Consider the following 26104-nt stretch of genomic DNA (forward strand, 5'->3'; position numbering starts at 1 on the left):
CCTCAGTTGCGTCCATGCAACCATTAAAACCACTCACATTTTACTGCTTTTCACATTTTACCATTTAAAATGGACACTCGCAACTGCCACAACCTCTCTGAAATGGCCTTGTGCTTTTCTGAAGCACAAATCCACATTATCCAAATAAGCGTGAATTGATTTTAATTGAGTATAGTTTAACATGGCCTTCAGCTTAGATTCATTTTGTTTAATCCAACAAAACCACGGGTATTAATGTCATAGCATTTTCTTCGTACCTGGCTTAAATGATCTAAGATGATTTGGCAGATCCTGGATCTTTTAATCTTGATAACTGATCTCTGGCTAATTTGGTTCTTCAAACAAGTTTGCGAATCAGATCAAAATGGATGAACTGATCTGAGATCGCTGTGTGTGTTGTGAAGGACAGATCTATCGATCCTCGAAATTATGATCAGCAATGCAACGATTGGCTGACGGCACAGCAGAGTAATGACATCATGTCAGCTAAATTAAATAAAATTCGTAGTAAATGGTTTGATACGCAATAACTTTCCACCTTTGTTGTGGTTTACCCTCTCATGTGTCAAGAGTATTTAGCAATTTATTTAGTTTTACAATTAGAGCAGATTTTCTTTACTATAGTAGCCATAATAATATTATAGTAGCTGGTTTCTTAATCGGTGTAAATAATAACTGGATGTTTACAAAAGCATTTTGATACTGGTAAAGGTATCTGCAACTTTTGTGATGCATCAAATCACCGTCATATTAACTGTCAAAACATGTTCATGACTGCATAAATGTATTATTGCTTTAAAAAAAAAGTGTCATATTGTGCATGTCTATTATCATACACAAATTGTACTAAAGCGATCTAAAAAGTTCATATCAATAACTTTTCTCTTTGTAGTTTTATTTGAGTGCAGATTGCAAAAGTTTTTTTAATATATATATATTTTAAATTTATATATATATTAATATTAGTTAAAAGATTATATTTACTATTTTCCCAAGTGGATATAACTACTACTGTTAGATATCAGCATTTGGTACAGTACATACTTTCAGTATTATCTTTGTTTGAATTGAATTTTATTTGACAGATTTTAGACAAACTGTACAAGTATCCCATACATTTTGAAATAAAAACTGTCGAGGATAAAAACACAATAAAGCCCTGGGCTTGTTTCCATTGTGGTGCTCGCTGTTAAATAAAACTTAGTATGGCTTCAAAATACCGAATATGCATAAAACAGACAGTACCTCATACATTTTTAAAACGGGAACAAAATAATTCACAAATACATTCCTTCATTCATGAATTTTTCTTTTCGGCTTAGTCCCTCTATCAATCAGGGATCGCCACAGCGGAACGCACCATCAACTTATCCAACATACGTCCCACGCAGCGAGTGGCCTTCCAGCTACAACCCTATACACAATCCAGTAACATATAAAATAAAAACATCCTCGTCCACCATGCAAACTAATTATCCTCATCAAACAACCATCTTTTGATTACTTTTTTGAACCTCCTTAAATCTTTTATTTCCTTGATGGATTTTGGTAATTTGTTCCACATGATTGCACTTGTATATAAAAACATATTTTTCCCCACTAGACTTCTAAATTTAAATAAATAAATATTAAAATCCCAACTCCTAGTACAGTATGAATGCTGTTGCCTCACCATTTGAAAGTAGTTCACCAAATAACTAGGAACCACATTATTAAACATTTTACGTACCGTTCCCAGTTTTAAAAAACATACTCTCTTACTAACAGTTAACATGCCTAATTTTTTAAAAGACTCTTTGTGCAAATGTGCTCTAGGATGAGTTTTTAAAATTATTCGTACTAATTTATTTTGTGCTGACCCGATCTAATCCTGTTTTTATGAAACAAGCCTGCTCCCTAGCAGGTTTGAGCTATTAGAACTGTTTCTATGACAACAACTCTCGGATCAGTTTTGAAGACCGAAATGATCCTGGATATATAACCAAATCCAGCTAATTGAGTAATCCACGTACGAAGAACGGACCCCAGCTTTGTTGTGTCCAATTTTTGTTTGGGTAAATTCAATTCAAAGTTCATTTTGTTTTCAGATCAGTGAACTCAGATCAGTTCACCAAAGTTTTTATTTTTACCCTAACATGAAGTTAATTTGATTTACTGTCCACTCATGTTGGTTTGGTTGAGTTTAGTCTTTAGTTCTTTAAGATTTAATTAGGCATAATTTAGACTCCTGTGTTTAATTTAGTTAATCAAAATTTGAGTTAATTTTAGTTGCATGTTTTTTAGGTAGCCTTTCTGAATAATTGTAGAGCTGTTTTAATAAACATGACTCAAATACAGACATTTAATGAAGTACTTCCTTGATGATTAGCTCTTTTTGTTGGTCGAGGGGGTTTTCCAGTGCAGTCAAACATGTGTATAATTCAGAGGACTGTCAAGCAGCAGTGCCTTGGGCTGTTTTTAACTGGAGCTCAGTGAAACAGCAGTGAAAGTAGTTTTTCTGGCTCCCTTTGGTGCTTCCAACACGAGTTCAAGTTCTGTAGGAAGCACCTGCTCTTGAGGTGTTTTTAATGAAGTCAGTCACGATTGCACAGCGTTTTATTATTGAGTAGGGGTGTAAAGTAAATATACATTTATAACTTTTATGCACTCGCGTAAAATGTGGCGTATATCATAGTTCTGTTACGCATGTATCTCTATAACAGGGCTTTTTCAACTTGATTTTTTCTTTACATTAGGGCTGGGTGATGATATGACAAAAATCTAATATCACAATTTGCGTCATCTTATATAACAAAATATACAGTAGTCAACATTTGATGTGGATCAAAACCTTTTGATCGAAGTTGTCTTAACTATTGAGCATCGCCGATTCTAGTCTTAGGACATTTAAAAAATTAGATGTTTTATTTTTGATCCACTTCAAATGTTGACTACTGTATATGCCTGCTACAATTATCAACATATTGACTTATCGCACATGGACATGACCTCAATCATTTTTGGTAATGCAATATATATCGCACATACATAACCAATTCTAGCAACATTTTAGCTGATTGCGCAACAGTTCTAGCTCTATTGGAGGTGTCAGTGTCAGTATGGTTAAAATAATTTCTAGTATTTACTATAAATTACTATAGTATATTTTCAACCCAGGCTCATTCTGAGAACGTAGTCCCGGGGACTTTTCTCCGGAGACCGCGAAATACGTCTCGGGAGGTACATATTTTTGCAGTTTTTGTTTTAACGAATCCACGAGAGGCCGCTGTGCGCGCTTTTTCCCGCGCTGTTCTCGCATAAACCCGCTGGAGGCCGCTGTCGAACGACCTTCCGCCTGTCTGCCTGGATGACAGAATGATTGACCGTGCGACCGGCCAATCGGCTGACCCACCCTCCTCCGTCCCTAAACCCAACCAACGACGATTCACAAAAGCCGTCCTGAAAAAGAAAAGCCCTCGTCTGATTTTTACCACGTTTTCGGATTTTGACCACATTCTCACCCTGTGACGAACTTGTTCGCTTCATTTTTTGGATTTTGTTTTTGTTTTCTTACCTGATTTCTGGAACCGCTCTTCCCTGAACTCGAACCCGGTCGTCATGGTCAGCCCCTCTCTGCGCCTCGAGTCCGCCAGAGTTCACGAAGAGCTAACCGGACAAACTGGTTGCAGCGGGAAAGCCCTCCACACGGAGGCGAGCGGCCGGCAAGCGCCGAAAAGAACGGCGTCACACCGCCCTGCAGCGTTCGCTTAAAAAAATGAAATGCAGCCGTACGTACCCCCGGCTACGTATTTCGCGGTCTCCTGAAACGTCCCCGGGATTTTCTTGTGGGTGTCTGACAACTGAAAATAGATCTGGTAGCAGACATCGCAGCCTCTGTTACTTTCCACCTTGCACTTTTTGTTAACATTTGTCATTATTTATTTAGCATATGCGTTTTCACATTCTGATTCCAATGCCTAATTAATCACATGTTAAAATGACTATAATTAAATATTCTTACTCTTACTCCCAGGGCCCTTTATATCGAAGTTGATATTTGTAGCTGCACCATGTTAGTGTTTTGTAACATTTAATTTTTTTTCCGAGGTAGGTTGTTAGCGCAACTCTTAACCTGGAGGACATACACACAAACACTACAGACAGTTTAGCTTACCCAATTCACCTAGCGCATGTCTTTGAACTTGTTGAACTTGAAAGGCGAGCCAGAGCACACAGAGAAAACCTACGTGAACACAAGGAAAACATGCAAACTCCACACAGAAATGCCAACTGACCCAGCCAGGGCTCAAACCAGCAATCTTCCTGCTGTGAGGTGACAGCACTACCCACTGCGCCACCGTGCTGCCCAGATATTCTTAAGAATAAAATATGATGTGTTCTTTGGAGAAGTGTACTTGCATTGTGATGCTATTATATTGTCATTCTGGCATTATATAATGACATAAATGAGTCTTAAAATGACAGTAATATACTTTATACTTATGGTGTAAAGTACTTTATACTTTATACCATGATATAGCAAATTTCTGTATGTTCAGTCAATATAGAGTTAATTATAATTACAATTAATAGTTACTAATAAAGGGCGATGCAGTAGGTAGTGCTGTCACCTCACAGCAAGAAGCTCGCTGGTTCGAGCCTGGGTTGGGTCAGTTTGCGTTTCTGTGTTGAGTTGGCATGTTCTCCCTGCGTTCGCGTGGGTTTCCTCCTGGTGCTCCGGTTTCTCCCACAGTCCAAAGACATGCAGTACAGGTGAACTGGGTAGACTAAATTGTTCGTCGTGTATGAGTGTGAGTGAGTGCGTATGGATGTTTCCCAGAGATGGGTTGCAGCTGGAAGGGCATCTGCTGCGTAAAACGTGCTGGATAAGTTGGCAGTTCATTCCGCTGTGGTGACCCTGGATTAATAAAGGGACTAAGCTGAAAAGAAAATTAATGAATTAATGAGTTACAATATAAATAATAAGTAGTATATATATACTGTATATTAGGATTGGGCGATGTCAACAAATTAGGCCTTGTACGATGTCTAATGTGAAACATCGCGATGGACGATGGCATCGGTGTTGTAGGCGGCGGTGAACTAATTATTTATGATTAATAAATTCATTCATAACGAATTAATTATTTGTAGCCACACAAATGACCACCTGTCAGTCACTTTTTCCGCGGGACTCTGGCATGAATAGGCAGAGTGATCTGTGTCATTATAATGGCGTCGACAAACTTGGTTGGTAAAAAAGGTGCAAAATCAACAGTATCTGAGGTTTTTCTGCTCAAAGCACCCACAGCGCTGACTGCCTGGAGGTCAGACGTGCGCTTATGCAAGCGCATGACAAAGCCTTTTTGTCTGTGTGCCTGTGTGTGTGTGTGTTTGTGTGTGTGTGTGGTCACGTGATGTTCGTTTTCAGTGGTATAGGACTGAGGGCTTTTCAGAAATGCTACATGAAATGCCAGTGTGGACGTAAATCGTTTTTGTTCTAAAATGCCATTTTAAAACTAAGACGTACTAGTGTAAACTGGGCCTGAGTGTGTATTTTTCGTAAGCAGGTTGCGGCTGCAAGGGGATGGGGCGGAGGATCGCGATGCCGGCTCAGTATCGTGATGGTATCGTCTATGACCCGCCCTACTATATATATATATATATATATATATATATATATATATATATATATATATATACACACCACATATATTGAATTATATGTAAATTATATTTAAAACCCCATTTTAAAGAATATACAGTGGTCCCGAGTTAATCACGGGAGTTACATTTTAAAAATTGCTCGCAATAGGTGAAATCTGCAAAGTAGTCAGCTTTATTTAAAAAAAATTTATTATAGATGTTTTAAGGCTGTAAAACCTCTCGCTACACTATTTTCTCAGATTAAGATTTACACTCGTGTTGTAGCTTCTTCCTTCCTATAGCATGCTCAACTTTTTGTGCGATGGTTAGCATCTTCCTCTGCCTTTTGGGTGCTACCGCAGGTGCCTTTGATGGTGCAGAATGTTTCGTCGACATTGTGGGGTTTGTTGAGGAGAAAACCTGCAAACATACAGTACAGCACTACAGAGTCCCGATGCTAGCGATCAAAGATTTATGTAAATTTGGCAAGCTGAACACATTCTGTACTGTACAGGAGACACGGCACAAGGAGTTTGGTTGACAGTGGTCTACAGCCAATCAGGACGCAGAACACAATGCGCTGTAAAAAAAGCATGTCAAACTGCACTCAAAAAAATCTGCGAATCTGTGAGACGCAGAAAGGTGAACTGCGTTATGGCGAGGGACCACTGTGCTCAGAAATGTACTCTCTCGTGATTATTTCTCTAAGTGAAGTTTCACAAACTAATATCGAGAGGAGCACGTGATATGATTGACTGCAGCTGGCCACCTATCTACATTCATTAGTTAGCCAATCAGATTAATCCCAACGCACTAGAAGTAGCCTAGCTAGAACTACTCTCTTATCTTCGTTTTCCGAAGAAACCCCCCATCCACCCCTTCTCCTCCTTTACCACGGGGAGCTCTCGAGAACCACCTGATATCGTACTCCCCTCACATGCTCTATGGACCAGGCGGGAGCCCTGGGCTCAACTATCTCCGAGCTCAGGGTTATCTCCTGGGACAGCATGCCAAACCTGCTGACAGTTGTCAAACAATATCTAAGTGTAAACTCTTGAACTAGTGGCTCAGTGGTTAGCACTGTCGCCTCACAGAAAGAAGGACACTGGTTCGAGTCCCGACTGGGTCAGTTGGCATTTCTGTGTGGAGTTTGCATGTTCTCCCTGTGTTGGCCGTAGGTTTCCTCCGGGTGCTCCGGTTTCCCCCACAGTCCAAACACATGCGCTATAGGGGAATTGAATAAACATAATTAGTGGTCGTAGTGTATGAGTGTATGTGTGAATGACTGTGTATTGGTGTTTCCCAGTATTGGGTTGCAACTAGAAGGGCATCTGCTGCGTAAAACATATGCCAGAATAGTTGGTGGTTCATTCCGCTGTGGCAACCTCTGAAATAGAGACTAAGCGGAAGGAAAATGAATGAATGTTATCTTGATCGGTTTCTTCAAAATACACACTGTACAGCGGTAAAGTTGGCGTTTCTGTGTGGAGTTTGCATGTTCTCCCTGCCTTCGCATGGGTTTCCTCCAGGTGCTCCGGTTTCCCCCACAGTCCAAAGACATGCGGTACAGGTGAATTGGGAAGGCTAAATTGTCCATAGTGTATGAGTGTGAGTGAGTGTGTATGGATGTTTCCCAGAGATGGGTTGCAGCTGGAAGGGCATCCGCTGTGTAAAACATGTGCTGGATAAGTTGGCGGTTCATTTCCGCTGTGGCGACCCCGGATAAATAAAGGGACTAAGCTGAAAAAGAAAATGAATGAATGAATGAATGAAAAATAAAAGGAGAAAACGATGAGTTGTAACAAAAAGCCATTTTTATTCTCAAAGACAAATGATACAATCATCAGAAACGTTCAAAAATTCTCAAAATATTTTTTACTGGATTGTTAGTCCCATACAAACAGATTAGCATTTCACAAACTTTATTGATGAAAACAGGATTGCCGAAACTGAAACATCTGTACAGTAAGTGCAAGGAAGTATTGAGATGTTGCCTTCTCCCGTTGTTTACAAACAAAGCCTTGCGATGAATTAAAAGGATGCATATTGTGTTTCCAGGGCCTTAAATACAAATCATGTTCAATCCAAAGTACAATAATAGAAATAAAGAAGACATTTGGTTTTCTTCATGTGTTCATTTAAAGGTCCCGTGAAATTAAAAGAAGGTTTTTAGATGTTAGAATCAGTATGTTCGTTTTAAAGATATCTATAAGCTACACCGTGAGAAAATATCTTGTGTTTATTTACTGTTGTGAATTGCATTATGAGATGTTGATCTCTGCTCTGTTGACTTTTGATGTTGTAAATTCAACTCTACAGTTTAACAAAGTGACTTTTATTGACATTTTAGTAGTTTTAAATAATGTATAATAAATAATATCTAGAGAAATAAGTCTGTAAAATGTGCTGGCAGTTTATTACAAGGGTTTTGTAGCATAATATACAACACCAACCCAGACAATAAAACACTTTAAACTATTAAAAATATTCATAAAAGTCACTTTTTTGAACTTTTCAAGGTTTAAAAGTGGTTGGAGGAAAGATCAAGGTCCCATAATGCAATTCAAAAGCTTAAATAAATGGGGGAAAATAAAACATAAATCACAAAATATGGAAGGCAGCAAATTTACCGATATTTTTTACAGTGTTGTGTGCTCCAAAACAGTGACAATTCGCATTTAGAATATATAAACATAAAGCTTGCAGTTTAAAGTCACTTTAGCCTTAACGGCTCAACATTTTTTTTCATGCTTGAGTTTCTCATCAAATCTTCTAACCAATCAAATGCTGTAATGCCTGACATGCCCCGCCCCCTTCAAGACGCTTCCCAGTTGCTTGTCATTTGATGCGCTTAAGCTCAACCACTCTCACAGGCAGAGCTGTGATAAAAGCAAAATGCTATCGGCTGTTTTTTTAAAAGGGGAGGAGCTACTCTGTCCTGCCCTCTCTTTGTGTTTTAGTTGAGATTACGTCCAATTTCGAATGAAAAAACACGCACTTCATGGGACCTTTAACTGGCAGTTTGCCAATAGATATTCCAACACAATCTCGCGACCATTCGTTTTTGATTTAGTAGCTAATTCGCATGAATTCGTTCAATCTCATTCGTGCAGTTTAATATGATTTGCTTATCCCCAATGATGGTTTGGTTTAGGGGCGGGGTTGGGTGCCACGCCTCCTTTTAAAAATCTTACATTTTCGTAAGACTGAACTTGTACAAATTAGCCACTAAACTGGCTAAACGTAAAATACTTGCGTTTCCTTGTTAGATCAGGCTGGATATTCCAAAAACAATCCCAAAACTAAAAGTAAATGGAATATCAATGCTTGTTTTAATGTATAGAACAGATTGAAAAAGTCTTACATAAGGATTCTCTGCTAGTTGATTCATAAAACAGACTCTTGCGAGGGCATTACATAAAGTGAATGAAACACACAGTTCGTAGCCCAATAGCATATCAATATTTTGGCCCTGTGACATGTTTAAGACAGACCGACGTTGTTCTCGATGTCAAGCAGTTAAACACGAATTCATAAAAAGTTAACAGTGCAGAGGTTCTTTACATTTGCAGTTTCCTGCTTGCAGTTTTTTATTTTGTAAACATTCTGTAAACATAAATGCTCTCCTAACTACCTGAAGACACCACGGTAAAAGCTCAATTAAATAGTGCGGCAGTTAGGGACAGCAATGAAAGTGTTAGTATTTTTTTAATTAAAGAAATGGAGTTGAATACTGTACAGAATTAACAAATTAGCAGGGTGAAATAACATGTACATACTTGCTTTTAAGATTAGTTTTTTCTTCAAATCATTGTGTTTGTGGACACTGCCATAAACTTTGACCCTAATTAGAGAGTTTTTGGGTGAAAATGATCAAGAGCATGTTCAGGTTATATTTTATATTTTAGTATAAAACAAAATCAAAGAATAAAACATTGAATTATATTTTGCATGATATTTAGGACCAAGTTTGACAAGATATTCAATTTTCAATGTTATTTGAAAGATAAGACAAGATATTCAATGTTAATTTATTAATTTAATTTTGATAAATTTTGAGAATTTATTGCATGCTGTTACTGTAATTTACTGTACATTTTCTTGAACATTTTTGAGGATCATGTTTTGTGACTATTTTCATAGTTATCAATTGCTGCAAATTGTTAGAAATATTTTATTTTTAATATTTATTGTTGCTGCTTAATTAAACAAAATTTGTATTAATTTTGGGAATGTATTGCAAGCCATTACTGTAAATTACTGTACATTTTCTTGAACATATTTGAGGATCATGTTTTGTGACTATTTTCATAATTATTAATAGCTGCAAATTGTTAGAAATATTTTATTTTTAATATTTACTGTTGCTGATTAATTAAATAATTTTTTAAATTAATTTTGGGAATGTATTGCAAGCCATTACTGTAAATTACTGTACATTTTCTTGGAAATGTTTGAGGATCATGTTTTGTGACTATTTTCATAATTATTAATTGCTGCAAATTGTTTGAAATATTTTATTTTTAATATTTATTGTTGCTGATTAATTAAATAATTTTTTTAAATTAATTTTGGGAATGTATTGCAAGCCATTACTGTAAATTACTGTACATTTTCTTGCAAATTACATACTTGAGGACTATGTTTTGTGACTATTTTTATAATTATTAATTGCTGTAAAAACCTATTTAAATCACAAAGTTATATTACGTTTATATAACTTAAAATTAAAAAGTTATATAAATAAAAAAGAAGTAAAGCCATTTAAACAAATTTATTTAATGCTAATTTATAGTGATAGGAAGGGAATGTAGTCATTACTGTTTTTTTCTGTAATAGATATGAGTCTGTATATTATTCCATGTCACCATGTAAACCTTTTTAATTATTATTATTTCACATGTCCTTTGGCAAAAAAATATTCCTTGTTATCCAGTAAACAAGCTTAATTCTCATCATGCAAAATATAATTTTGTTTTTTGAGGTAACAAAATAGAACCCAGGCAGTTCTTTGTGTTCTTTAAAAATGGCATTAAGACTTCATTAGCTTTGTATACCATTGAAGAAGTGCTTTGTTCTACATAAAAATAGAAGAAAAAAAATTAAAAAGACAAGGGACATTTGTTTCAGAAGGGCGCTGCCAGCAGCCTATTAACTTAGATTTGGACAAACAGTCTTGAATCCAGGAACACATACATTAATCTTCAAAGATGCCAAACACGAAGTGTAAAGAAAAAATGGCATCAGGACAAACATAATTGGTAACATGTTTTTGCAGGAGTTCTGTAATCAGTGATGATTCAATTCCAACTCATTATGGTCTGCTGATCAATAAATAAATCCTAGAAATAGAGATGATAAACTTTTCCGGTAAACATTTATTGCGTCTTTTTTTTAGGCTACTAAATTTGATTGTCTGCTCAGTAAAATGTATTGCATCTGAAAGAATGCATTGATGTCTAAAATACCACTAATATCAAAGTACTTCGATTATATATACACTACCTGACAAAAGTCTTGTCACCTATCCAAGTTTTAGGAATAGCAAATAATAACTTCTAATAACTTAATAATAAAGTCATCTGGAATGGCAAAGAAAGCGTTCTTGCAGGACTCTCAGAGTTCATACTTAATAATGTTCATGTCTAGTGACTGGGCTGGCCAATACTGGAGCACATTGACCTTCTTTGCTTTCAGGAACCTTGATGTGGAGGCTGAAGTATGAGGAGTGCTATCCTGCTGAAGAATTTGCCCTCTCCTGTGGTTTATAATGTAATGGGCAGCACAAATGTCTTGATACCTCAGGCTGTTGATGTTGTCATCAACTCTGCAGATCTCTCGCACGCCCCCATACTGAATGTAACCCCAAACCATGATTTTTCCTTCACCAAACTTGACTGATTTCTGTGAGAGTCTTGGGTCCATGCAGGTTCCAATGGGTCTTCTGCAGTATTTGTGATGATTGGGATGCAGTTCAACAGATGATTCATCTGAAAAATCAACCTTCTGCCACTTTTCCAAATGATCAACTAGAAGTCAAGTAATTATTTGTTGCCCTTACAACTGGGATCGACGACAAGACTTTTGTCAGGTAGTGTAGTACCTCATGAACTTTCTGATTTGATTGCTGTCATACAGTTTGCATAGTGTTTAACTAACCTACAAAGTGCAGTTAACCATCCAGTTATTGAACAGAAGACTTACAATTGTATGCATTTCATATTTGCACAAAGTACTAAAGCTGGGCATTTTATTATTGCAAGTGCATGCATAAGATTTGATCACGCCTCTATCTGAAGATGCTAAATTTAGGCCACCTCTGCAAGAGTTTGGTCGTTCTTGTAGGCAAAAAAACATTAAATAAGAATTAAATCTCAAATAAATTAACTTGATAAACATTGGATACCAAAATCAAACAAGTGTAGAGTGCGGTAATTCACCTCTCGTAACCTAATTTGTACATTTATTGATAGTTTTTTGTTATAGTTGTGATATTGACTCAGTCTAAAGTGTTCTTAATATGTAATGCTTCAGACTGAAGTTATAATTCTGAGAAAAATCCATATTTCATTGTGCATATAGCCTTATACAATGAAAAATTCTTCCTTCATCGCGTTGGATTTTTACTTGATTTGGTTGCTTTACAATAACAACAATAATAAAAATAATAATAATAACAAAAAATTAAATTACAAAATGAGTAAATAATTCATTAAGTTATTAATAGATGTCCCAAAAAATAATATTCAAACGTCTTAAGTTTTGTCCCTCTAAACACATTGCATAATTTAAAGTTTCTATGGCTTATATTGCTTCTCCTCAATCAGTACTGCTTGCTACCATTTCATACATAAATTAAGGTAATCAGAGGGAATTAGCCAGTACTGTTTCAAATAACCGACTTCTAGCACACATATAAATAAGACAATTGCTTTCAGTGTTAAGAAATGCTAAATTATATAGAGTTAGTATAAAATATTCTGAGCCAATTGTGTGGTTGGATTGCTATTGCAATGAAAGTTTACTAATTAAAGGGATAGTTCATTCAAAAAAAAATCATGTAAGGTGTCATTTTAAAAAATATGAATAATAATGGTCTGTTTTTATGTTATTGATTGTTCCAATCTTTGGTGGTTTTTAAAAGCTTAAAAGCCATTCTTCATTCTGGATCTTGAAAGCCACTGTATTCTTGAATTTTATTTTAATGTGCAGCATCAACATTGCGCTAATCATCTACTTTTGTGTTCCACCAAAAAAAGTTACAAACAGCAAAAAAAGTATTTTTGTCTACTTTTTCAGTGAAATGTCTAAAAGTTATTAAGTCAAGATACTTCATATTGTGCTACATCTCTTCATTGAGAATATATAAATAAGAAAATATCTTGATTCCTTGTGATTAAAAATCATCTATTATTTAATTCTTAGAACTTTACAAGTTAAGGCATGGGTTTAGTGTCGTCTAAAAATTAATAAAACAGTTTCAAGAGTTCACACTTATCTGATGATTGATTATAAAGGATGCTTGGCATAGGAAAGAGCCCTGAGCTCATAAGATCTTCGGGGCTCCCTCCCATTTGCAGGGCAGAGATGGGAGTTTGAGCTCGGGTAGATCTCGAGAACTCCCCTTCTGTTTATGGCTAATGAAAATTATGAATTGCTATGGGGAGATATGTTGCTGACTAGGAGCTCATCTGTGGTGCCAATTTGGTTTAGGCAATTCACTTATGTCGCATGTCTTTGGACTATAGAAGGAGACCGGGGAACCCGGGGAAAATCCACGTGAGCACGGGGACAACATGAAAACTCCACAAAGAAAAGTCAACTGGCCTGGTAAGGACTTGAACCAGTGACTTTCTTGCTGTGAGGCAACAGTGCTAACCACTGGGTTGCCGTGTCGCCCAATCTAGAAAAAGGGGGAGGGGGAAGGAATAGGGGTGGAAGTGGGGATTCTTCAAAATGAAGATAACTGTGGTTTAAAACTGTTTATTTATGGTGACTAAGGAATCGTCTGATTAGTGAATCATGTATTAACTAATGCGGGACCAGCAGTGATCAATCATAAGCACATGATCCTCTCGAAACTGGTTTATAAATAAACTTCACTTGTAATATACAAAAATGCTCTAAATAACATTTGCATTTTCAATTTGGAAGCAATGCTTTTAGTAGTTTACAGAATAATTAGGAAGGAATTCATGTAAACAAAAGAAGTTTGCTTTCATTTTTGAATGAACTATACCTTTAAATTCTATGAGTGTTAAATCACTCACAGCTGATTGTGGAACATCAGATTAAGCAGAGTAATGCAGTAAATCACCCTCTCTAAGGGTAACCTGTGTTGGAGGATTAAAAAACATCAGTGTAGTCATAAAAATACACTGCAACCATTCTTATACCAGTGAGTACCAGAAGGTATCACAGAGTACAAGTAAGAAACTAATAGAATTATTGAGTACCAATGAGATCCTACAGTACCAGTGAGTACTATACATTACTCGCAAGTACCAATGATTACCGGTACGGATAAGTAACAGGGAGTACTGATGAGTACCAACAAGTGTCAACAAGTACTAGGGTTGTCGAAAGTATCAAGTTCGGTTGCAGTTGGTATTGAAATTTTTTAAACATTAATTTGAGTTTGAGATTTCCTGCTGTTCTTAAACACCACCGATTGGCCATTGTGTTCTCGTGTTCAACAGATATGACTGTGATTGGCCGTAAAGGCCGTTTTTAAAATGTAAGTACCAATTGGTAACAAACTCATTACTTTTGACAACCCTAAAGAGTACAAGTGAGTACCAGTTAGTCAGAGTTTACCAGTAAGTACTGATGAGTACCAGCAAGTACCAGTGATTACCTGTAAGTACTGATGAGTACTAGCAAGTACCAATGAGTACCAGAATGTACTGAGTACCAATAAGTACCAATGATTACCAGTAAGTACTGATGAGTACTAGCAAGTACAATTGGGTACCAGTGAGTACCAATGATTACCAGTTTGTACTGAGTACTAGTGAGTACCAATGATTGCTGATAAGTACCAACGAGTACTCCCAAGTACCAGAAAGTACTGATGAGTACCAGTGAGTGTCAATAAGATCTGATAAGTACCAGTGTGATCTGTTGAGTACTAGTGAGTACTGATGAGTACTAGCAAGTACCAATGGGTACCAGAAAGTATGATTACCGATGATTACCGATATGTACCAATGAGTGCCACCAAGTACCAGAAAGTACTGATGAGTACCAATAAGATCTGATAGGTACCAGTGAGATCTGATGAGTACTACTGAGTACTGATGAGTACCAGCTAGTACCAATGAGTACAAGTGACTGACAATGAGTACCAGTGATTACCAAGAAGTACGGATGAGTACTAACAAGTACCAATGGGTAACAGTGAGTACCAATGATTACTGGTATGTACGGAGTACCAGAAAGTACCAGTGAGTACCAATGATTACTGATAGTATCAGAAAGTACTGATGAGTACCAATAAGGTCTGATAGGTACTAGTGAGATCTGATAAGTGCTAGTGAGTACTGATGAGTACCAGCAAGTGCCAATGAGTACAAGTGACTGATAATGAGTACCAATAAGTATCGATGAATATCAGCAAGTGCCGACAACCAGTACCAATGAGTTTGTGCTTCAAATGGGATCATCCTCATCTCTGGCACTCTGTCTTTAAGGCTAACAGTGCTGCATTGAGGTCTCGTTCAGCCAGAGCATCTCAATATGGCCGCCACACGGACTCGTCCATCCTACCACTGGAGTTGAGCACGGTCGGAGAGCTGCTGTGGCTGCCATCCGCTTCACCTCCATCCGTCTGATTGGGCAGGTTGGGGTTGATGAGGGTGCTGCCGGTGGATGCGCTAGTGCAAGGTGGAAGCATCCTGGATGGGGACCGATCGCCCCCCGGCACCATCGAGAATTGGTATGACCCGGATGAGGCGCCGTAGTAGAGATATGGTGTGCTGCTGGTTTGGAAGGGCCCACTTTGGTTCTGGGTGGATCCGGGGTACGGTGGAGGCAGGTATGTGTGGTAGTGGGTGGTGGTGGACATGCCCAGTGACATGCCGGAGGTCACCGGTGTTGGGGTGTAGGTGAATGTTGCTGGATAGTGCATTCTGGGATTGGGGAAGCGGCTGTCTGTGAGGGACGACAGGCTGGGGAATTGACGCTCAAACTGGCGTGGGTCAGCTGAGAATGGGCTGAGTTCTGACGTACCTGGAGGAGAGAAAGGAGAAGTTTTGTTTTAGTGATATTAAATTTGGAAGATGTTTTAAATATAAAACACTGTCAAAATGAAGTAATTGAGGATCTCTAAATGTTTTTTTCAATACAGTTCCAGTGATATTCATTATGTTGTAAATGTAACTTAATTTTGGCAATTTAAATCACTTTAATTTAATCACTTTGAAAGGTAAGCCATTTTCTATTATGTTACATCATTGTTTTAGTCCTTAAAAATATGTGATTGTGTGTGCATTGTCCTTTTTTATAACTAAATAGCAGTTTAATATTTAGCTAGAAGTTTCCATTATAGTTATAATGCAGTGATTTTCAATTATATTTTAGTAATCTGATGTTTTATTCAGCGGATGCCCTTCCAGCTGCAACCCAGTACTGGAAAACACCCATACACTCTCACATTCACACACACACTTATAGACTACGGCCAATTTAGTTAATTTAATTCACCTATAGCACATGTCTTTGGACTGTCGGGTAAACCAGAGCACCTGGAGGAAACCCACGCCAACATGGAGAGATCATGCAAACTCCACACAAAAATGCCAACTGGCCCATCCGGGACTCAAACCAGTGACCTTCTTGCTGTTAGGTGACAGTGCTAACCACTGAGCCACTGTGCCGCCCTTGCAGAAAAATATTTCACTTCATTATTTTTTTTTTATAATTTGTTACTAGTGTAATATCAGATTTTGAGTCCTACTGCATGATACATTCAAAAGCTATTTCTTTACTGATAACACAGGAAAAAGTCCAGTATATGAAATAATCCTTGATTCACATTTTTATTCATAATTAATTTTTTAAAAACAATTCTAAAGCAGTTCATTTCCAAAACTAATTTGTAATTAAAACTTTTCAGCTTTGTCTTATGTAGTGTAAATAAATTAATGCTAAGGCATAAAAAAACTGTACCACACTCAAAAATGGTTTGCTCTTTGTTCAAATGACTTATTTAAAACGAGCTGAATCAACACAATTCTTTAGTTTTTTGTTTCATGTTCAATCAACTTACGTTTGTGAAAACTAACAAGTTAAATTTTAATTTTACTTGAGTAAAATTAAGTTAGATTTTAATTATTTTTATTTTTTATTTTATTTTAATTTATTTTTTACTTTTATTTTAATTATTTATTAATTATTAATTAATTATTTATTTAATTTATTTTTTTTAATAATCCTGAATGATTGTAGCATGTCAGGCTGCACGAACATGGCTCCCATGTCACACTGTACGATCTCAGCTGTCATAATGTCAGAATGAGCGACGATAAAGACACGCCAAACACAGAAGAAAACTCCATCGGAGTTTGAAGTCATCCACCCGTGACACTTTCATTATCTCACGTTCTGAAATGATTCCTCACAGCAAACATAAACAATCTGTAGCGGCAATTTTGCACGCAGCGTGTCTCAATAAGAAAACCAGGAAGAAATAAAAAACTGTTTTGACATTTCCCCGTGGTCATTTAAATTGTCGCACGGATTTCATCATGAGACTTGGCGCTGCTGTTGGTTCTTGGATTGACGCTCATAGCAAGTGTTGTCACACTGCAGGAAAGTGTCTGAAATCTTCTGCCAGAACTTTATCTGAGGGAAAATCTGATCACAAAGGCCATTAAGCGATGTCCGTGAACATGTTAAACCAACGATCAAAGATCAAAGATTTTAGCCGAGGATTTCAGGAATCTTTTAGGATTTGCCAAATTTGTCTCAGATGACGAAATCGTTGCTGAAATCTCATAGTGTGAGCAGGGCTTTAAAGGGCACCTATGGTAAAAAATCTACTTTTCAAGCTGTTTGGACAGACATATGTGCATGTATGGTGTATAGACCGTCATATTGGGGTGATATAAGCACACCCAGTGCTTTTTTTTCAATTTAACAACATAAAAAATGGTAGACCACTTGGAGCTTTTTTCAAACCAACCGCAACTTTACGTAGGAGAGCGGGCCCCCCGCCCACCAATATTGATTGACAGGCGCGTCATCATATCCTCAGTTTGTTGATTTACATCCACCATTTTCAGCGTGAGTCGAAGCAATATCACTAAAGGAACACGCTAGCTCTATTTTTAGATGCAAGGCTCATTGGGCTCAACACAAGATCAATATTCTCCACATTATCGCTCTAATCGGAATTATTGGTTGTATCTTTAGGTAGGTTTGCAAACATGTGTACTTCTCATTGAGTCTACCTTATACTTCATTCGTTTGCATTTCTCGCGATCCCAGAAGCTCCCTGTGATCTTAACTAGCATGCGTTTTAGAATTCTAAACATCGGTTTCTATCAGGGTACACTCAAGTCGACGGCTGGGCGCTGCGGACCGCTGCAGAAACCAATGTTTAGAATTCAAAAATGCGTGGCGCGATGATTCGGGACACTTCATGTTTCTGCCGCGCCACAGAGAGTGTCTGGTGTGCCGTGTCGCGGCTTCGAGCTGCGCATCCGTTGCCTCAGTCAAAGTTAATTCAGTGTGTGTGGTTATTAGTTTCTCTGTACAAGCTCGGCACTTGAAACTAGCACACAGTTGGCTGTAAAACTGTACAAAGACACAAATGATTTTGTACTCTCTGCTTGGTCTGTGTCAGAGTCGTACATGTTCGTGTGAATGCTGATCATCTCACTCCAGCTTTTTCTCAGTCTGCCTGTCAGACTCTGTTGCAAACGCAGAGCGGGTGAGCTCATGGCCCCACCCCCTTGTTACGTTGGCGGGAAGCCGAAACTAATCTACATGTGAAGCAACACACCTATAAATCAGCAAACTGTGGACACGCCCCCAACATGACACTTTTTAACACATTATAATAAAAAAATCTGAATTGTGTTTTAAACTGAACCTAAACTGGCACACTCAGAAGAACCATAATATTAATATTAAATCATAAAATAGAGGTAAACTATGTGCCCTTTAATTCCTGCATGTTGTCCCAACACAAATCGATTGTGTGGAACCCAGCATCTTTTACAGTGCAAACAAAAACTACACACTGTAAAAAATGCTGGTTTCCACACAATTTCTTCATGCTGTCCCAACATAAATCGATTAAGTTAACTTAATTGTTTTTGTAAAAGTAAGTGGATTGAAGTTGTCCCCCCAAAAACTCAAGTATTGTGTTGATTCAGCTTATTTTAAATAACTAGTTGAAACAAGCAGCCGAAATACATTTATAAGTCTATTATTATTTGAAATGTGTGTATTTTACCCATTAATATAATCACAAAACATAGCATCCCTTTGTTAGTCGTTTGTAAAAGACGGTGGCCTGTAAATTGTATTAAATTAGTTTTACATACACACCAATTAAGCCTGAAATTAATAACACAACGTCAAATCAGACAGAAGAGGGCGCTGTCAAACTTATTTACACACAGCTCTAACTAGCCCATCAACACAAAAGTGACTAAAAAGTTTCATGAAGCCTCCAAATAACGAAACGGTCATGTGAAAAATAATGGCAGTAATTATGACGAGGCTCTCCCAAACAATTTGATTAGAGTGAAAACAATTTAGTCTCTGTTGTTATAAATAAACCAAGTCAGTGTTTGAGAAATCCCAAGCCACGGAAGCATCATAAAATGACACTAGAGAAAAAAACACTTTACAATACGGTTGCATTACAAACTAATTAGGTTTGTTAACATTAGGTAATGGAAATAAAGTTGTTCATTGGTAGTTCATGGTCAAATTGCATTAACTAATGTAAACCAGTGTGAATTTGGATGTTAATAATGCATTAGTAAATGTTGAACTAAGATTAATAAATTAAAAACATTAACTTTATTGTAAAGTCCGACCAAAAACAAACCAAATGCGTTTTAATCCACTGATTCTTCTTAAAAGAGACAACTGAGGAGCTTAAAATCCAGGAAAATGCAATAAATCTTAACGGACGGACAAGAGAAACTGGATCATCTTGCATTTCATCAGTTTAATTACCCGATAGCAAGACATAAACGTGAATTAAACGTTCATTTGCCTCCCGAATTACACAATGCTCGGGTTGATTCGAGGTCAGGATGAAAACTAATCCTGCCGAAATGTCACCAATATGCAAACCGACGGCTAATTGTGCTGCTGAAAGCTTTGGCTTCGAGCTGTTTGTTTCTTCACGGAAGGTTTGTATGCGAATGCGTCGTGTGCGTTCATGCTCGCATGCACAAACACACACGCATCCACGCATTTATATGAATATCAAAGAGAAATGTCGGGATAAACTGGGAGCGCACATGGAAACGCTTAGAGGAAAAAACAGTTTCCACAGGATGCATAATGAGCAGTCTCAGATGTGGTGGCATGACTGCGATTAGCCAGAGAGAAGGGCCGATCTTCTCTCTTAGAACCACAAGATGTTTTTAAATTATAAACCACTAATGGGCTGCGACTCCCAGAACCCCAGGAGAGAGAATCCCAGAGGAACGTCTTATCATCTTCTCCTCCTCATCTCCACATCTGTCTTATTTTTCGTATGCACTCTGCGTTCATCATGAACTGCTTTTCAAATGGAGCCGGCTGCTAAATTAAAGGCTATAAACAAACAATCCCAGGCTCCTCTGCTCTTTTCCTTTAAATTCCATTTTCTTTTGCTTTCAAACGAACAAACTTGAAGTCATTTCTGTTCCTTTAATATGTCCTTCACTGTAAAATTTGATAAGTTTCACACAAATCCTTCATGTTGTTCTGACACAAATTGATTTTTAACTTATTACACTGTAAAATAAATTCATTGGTGGCATGGTGGCTCAATGGTTAGCACTGTCGCCTCGCAGCAAGAAGCTCACTAGTTCGAGTCCCGGCTAGGCCAGTTTGCATCCCTCCGGGTTTCCTCCGGGTGTTCCGGTTTCCCCCACAGTCCAAACACCATGCGCTATAGGTGAATTGGATAAACTAAATTGGCCGAATTGTATGTGTTTGAATGAGTGTGAGAGTGTATGGGTGTTTCCCAGTACTGGGTTGCTGCTGGAAGGGCATCCGCTGCGTAAAACATATGCTGGAATAGTTGGAGGTTTATTCTGGTGGGTGACCCCTGATAAATAAGGGACTCAGCTGAAGGAAAATAAATGAGTTAATGAAATTTATGATCTAAAAGTCAAGACAAGAAATATTTGAATGCTTTAATTTATTTTAATCCGGTTTCAACTCATTTTTAAAGTTATACAACGTTTAACTTGATAAATTTAGTCAGTTTGATTGATTGAGATGACTGGAAAAGTTCATTTGATTCAACTAAAATATGTACGGCAGCAACAATTTTTACAGTGTCATTTTTATGTAGATTTAACATAAAACAATTAAGTTGTCCTAAAAAAACCTAAAAAATTGTGTTGTTTCAACTCATTTTGAATAATCAGTTTAAACAAACAGCAAAAGTCATTTTTGAGTTTTTTTTTTACTTTTCATATTTTAATTTCTCATTTTTTATCATTAATTTTAAACTTGTATTCTGCATTTTCTACTTTCCAGGTTTCAGACAAAAAACTCTTTTCCTGTTTTAAGATTCCCCCTTTTCTTTTCTTTTCTTTTCTTTTTTATTTTCCAATTTCATTTTTCCCACAGTGAATAAAATGAGTTCTGCAAAACTGTTTTAAACAATTTATATGGGTTGAATTTAAGCAAACAAATTAAATTTAGTAATGTTTAACTTGATTTGTTTAATTTCAGCCCAAATAAATTGTTTACAACCACTTAACTTGCACTGTAAAAAAAAATGCTGGGTTCCACACCGTCGATTTATGTTAGGACAACATGAAGGAATTAAGTTAAAATATTAGTTTTTACAAATTTGAGTGGACTGAACATAAAACAATTAAATTGTCACCCACAAAAATGAAAGAATTGTGTTGTTTTTAGCTTATTTTAAATAAGTATTTTGAACAAACAGCAAATGTCATTTTTTGAGTGTAGAAAACATTTTGTAAATCCAAGGAATCTTTGAATAATCTTTCAGCGCATTTTATTTCTTTTACTTCAAACTTATTTTCTTCTTCACATTTCCATCTAGCCTCTATTATTTTATTCAACAAAACCAAAAAAAGTTCCTTTTTGAAGATGTTTTTTTTATAAAGCACATTTAAACAGTCTAGACCCCCCCCCCCCCCCCCCCCCCCAAAAAATTATTGGTAGCCTTCAATTGAAGAAAGAAAAACTAGAGAATGGTTGCTGAAAAACATTTAAACTGAACAAGTAATGATATTTCCTTCGAATTGTGGTTCAACGGAAGCATTAAAACAGGCAAAATAATGAAACTAGCTTTGACAAAAATGAAGGGTCCCAACAGTTTTCTCCACATACACTCGTCGGTCACTTTATTAGGTACACCTTAGTAGTACCGAGTTGAACCCCCTTTTGCCTTCAGAACTGCCTTAATCCTTCATGGTATAGATTCAACAAGCTGCACATGATGCGAATCTCCCGTTCCACCACATCCCAAAGGTGCTCTATTGAATTGAGATCTGGTGACTGTGGAGGCCATTTGAGTACAGTGAACTCATTGTCATGTTCAAGAACCCAGTATGAGATGATTCGTACTTAATGACATGGTGTGTTATCCTGCTGGAAGTAGCTATCAGAAGATGGGTACACTGTGGTCATAAAGGGATGGACATGGTCAGAAACAATACTCAGGTAGGCTGTGGTGTTGACAAGATCAGCAGTTTCTGAAATACTCAGACCAGCCTGTCTATCACCAAAAACCATGTTGAACTTACTTTCTTTCCCATTCTAATGCTCGGTTTGAACTGCAGCAGATCATCTTGACCATGTCTACATCCCTAAATGCATTGAGTTGCTGCCATGTGATTTGCTGATTAGAAATTTGCATTAACGAGCAGTGGGACAGGTGTACCTAATAAAGTGGCCAGTGAGTGTGTGTATTTTAACATTGCACTTTCAATTTCATGTTTGGTTTATCATTTCCCCTTTTTTCCCTTTACTTCAAATAAACAAACCCAAATACATGCCCTCTTTTTTAACCACTTCTTCTTTTCACTTTTCTCCCACTTCCTCTTTTTTTCTTTTCTCTTCTTATCAAACGAACATGCACTCATTTCCTTTTCCTTCTACTTCCCCTGTCCTGACCTTTTTCATTTTAATTTGGGTCTCAACAAACCAAATTCTTTCTGATCCTGTTCATACTATTTCCAATTACTTTGCCATCTTCTTTATTTCAAACAAACGATGGCCCATCCTAATTCCCTTTCCCATTTTCCATTTCATCCATTTTATCCATCCATTTACTCATTTATCCAGAAAATGCTTAAGTCATTTTCTTTTCTTTCCATTTCCTTACTGTTTTGCAAAATCTTTTACTTTTAATCTTTTACTTTTAATTATTCTGTTCCTTGTTGTACATTTATTTTCTCGTTTCCTTTGTAGTTCCCTTTCTTAAACATTATTTGAAGCTAATTTGTTTTTACTGTTTACTGTTTTTTTCTGTCCCATTTTCTCTTTACATTTTGTCAAAAATAAAATCTTGTTTTAGTTTCCCCTTTTTCTTTCCTTCAAACTATAATCTTTTCCTTCAGCTTTCTTTGTTTTCCCATCTCCATATCTCATGTTGTTTATTTAACTAAACAAACACTTTTCTTCTAACTTTTTCTATTTGTCATTTCCTTCACTTTAAACAAACAGGAATATTTTACTTCCTATTTCCACTTACTTTTCTTATTTGTTTCAATCAATCAATCAATCAATCAATCAATCAATCAATCAATCAATCAATCAATCACCAACTCTTTCCATTTCCCTTTCCCCTTCCTTTCAGTTATCAAAATACTTTTCTTGTGGTTTCCTCATTCCTCACTTTACTATTTCCTCTTTCCTCTGGCATTTCTTCCTGCTTTTTTTCTATATTCCCCTTTTTTCCTAATCTCTAATTTTCCCTTTTGCCTACAGAACTGCCTTAATCCTTCGTGGCATAGATTCAACAAGGTACTGAAATGTTCTTTAGAGATTCTGGTCCATATTGACATGGCAGCATCATGCAGTAGCTGCAGATTTGTTGGCTGCACATCCACAATGCGAATCTGTCATTCCACCACATCCCAATCAATCAATTAATCAATCAATCAATCACCAACATTTTTTTTCTTTCAGAAACTATTCCTCACCTTACTATTTCTTCTTTTCTTTGACATTTCTCCCATTCCACCACATCTCAATCTATCAATCAATCAATCAATCAATCAATCAATCAATCAATCAATCAATCAATCAATCAATCAATCAATCAGACACCAACTTTTTTGCCTTTCAGTTACCAAAATACTACTCTTGAGGTTTCCTCATTCCTTACTTTACTATGTTCTCTTTTCTTTGGCTCTTTTCTTTAATTTCTTCACCTCTAAATTTCATTTCAAACAAACCAAGGCTTTTATTTTATCCAATTTTTTAAACTCATTTCCTTTTCTTCCAATTTTTTTTATTCCCATTTCCCCTTATTTGTTACCCATAACCTTTTTTTAAAGTTTTACTTCAGTCAATCCAACACAAACTTTTTCCCTTTCTCCCCCTTTACATCAAAAATAAAATACTTTTCTCGCGGTTTCCTCATTCCTTTCCTCACTGTTTCCTCTTTCCTTTGCCATATCTTCCAGCTTTTCCTTTCTATTTCCCCCTTTTTTCCTCACCTCAAATTTTTACTTCAAACAAACCTAGTTTAAGGGCATCCACTGTGTAAAACATATGCTGGATAAATTGGCGATTCATTCCGCTGTGGCGACCCTGATAAATAAAGGGACAAAGCCGAAGGAAAATGAATGAATGAATTTAGCTTGATTTTACCTTAAGTAACAAACACAAACTCTTTCCATTTCCCTTTGTTTCTCCTTTTTCCCCCTTTTCTTGTGGTTTCCTCATTCCTCACCTTACTATTTCCTCTTTCTTTTGCCATTTCCTCCTGCTTTTCCTTTCCATTTCCACCTTTTCCCCCCATCTCTAGTTTTCCTTTCAAACAAACCAAAACCTTCCCATTTCTATGTCTCCTTTTTCTTTTTTGACTCCGAATATCTGATCGCATCTCCTCTTACCCCGTTGCAAAAGTAAAGCACCTCTTTATGACAGTAAATCCAGCGGCGTCTTTCCCGACAGCATGTCTGCTGGTTTAGGAGCGGTCGCGTGTCGTCCATGAGCGTCACTTTTATGACTGACAGCTTGGCAAACTTTACAGAACATGTGTGGCCAATCATGAGCAGATTGTCTCTCCACATTATCAACTCTTGACATTTCAAACCAAACAAAAAAAAAAAAGACTCTTCAGGGAGACAGAGGAGACCCAAGTCACATTTCCAAAACAATGACAGAAATTCACATATACAACCTTCAATCTCCATTAAACGTCCCTCTTTGCTGCAGACATGCACACGAATGAATCCATTATGCTGTCGGATCTTGCCAGACCCCCCTTTTTTGGCTTAACTTAATACAGCACTGTATTACAGGGATGGTGTGGTCTAGTAGCTGAAGCTTAAGGCTCATAACTAGACCGTGAGCTATCTCTAGTGTGATCTCGTGACCTTTGATCTTCGGGGTCACTTGATAAATGACTGCCTGCTTACTTTCAGAAGGTATATTGAAACATATGAAGGCCACTAATAAGAATCTATTACTATGCTTTGTATGTACAGTTGAAGTCATTATTATTATTAGCCCTCCTGAATAGTTTAAGTGAATAGAGGACGATTTTTTTCAACGCATTCCTAAACATGATAGTTTTAATAACTCATAACTATATATAATAACTCAATACTAATAACTGATTTATTTTATCTTTGCCATGATGAGTAAATAACATTTTACTAGATATTTTTCAGGATTCTAGTATTCCAACACAATCTCACGGCAATTCAATTATTAAAAATAACTTTTTTTTAGTGGCTAATTCGTATGAATTCGTATGATCTAATTCGTACAATTTAGTACGATTTGCTCATCCTCCAATGATGGTTGGGTTTAGGGGCGGAATTATGTGCCACGCCTCCTTTTTAAAATCGTACCATTTCGTACGACTGAACTCGTACGAATTTGTATGAATTAGCCGCTAAACTGTCACAACGTAAAATACTTACGTTTTCTCGTGAGATCGGGCTGAGTATTCAGCTTAATGTGACATTTAAAGACTTAACTGGGTTATCTAGGCAAGTAAGGGTAATCAGGCAAATCATTGTATAACAGTGGTTTGTTCTGTAGACGATGTAAAAAAAAATATTGATTAAATAATATTAAT

General features: G+C 36.9%; 1 protein-coding gene across 2 annotated transcripts in view; it reads right to left on the bottom strand.

Moving 5' to 3' along the window:
- Positions 1-13189: 13189 nt before the first annotated feature.
- The window catches only part of runx2a (RUNX family transcription factor 2a), a 147966-nt gene continuing 135051 nt past the window's right edge, over positions 13190-26104 (bottom strand). For both annotated transcript variants that reach the window (XM_056477666.1, XM_056477665.1), the window contains one exon: positions 13190-15855. In XM_056477666.1, coding sequence (XP_056333641.1) covers positions 15359-15855 — 497 coding nt within the window. In that variant the 3' untranslated portion in view covers positions 13190-15358. The remainder of the gene's footprint in view (positions 15856-26104) is intronic.

Source organism: Danio aesculapii, chromosome 17, assembly GCF_903798145.1.
Source record: "Danio aesculapii chromosome 17, fDanAes4.1, whole genome shotgun sequence".
Taxonomy (NCBI): domain Eukaryota; kingdom Metazoa; phylum Chordata; class Actinopteri; order Cypriniformes; family Danionidae; genus Danio; species Danio aesculapii.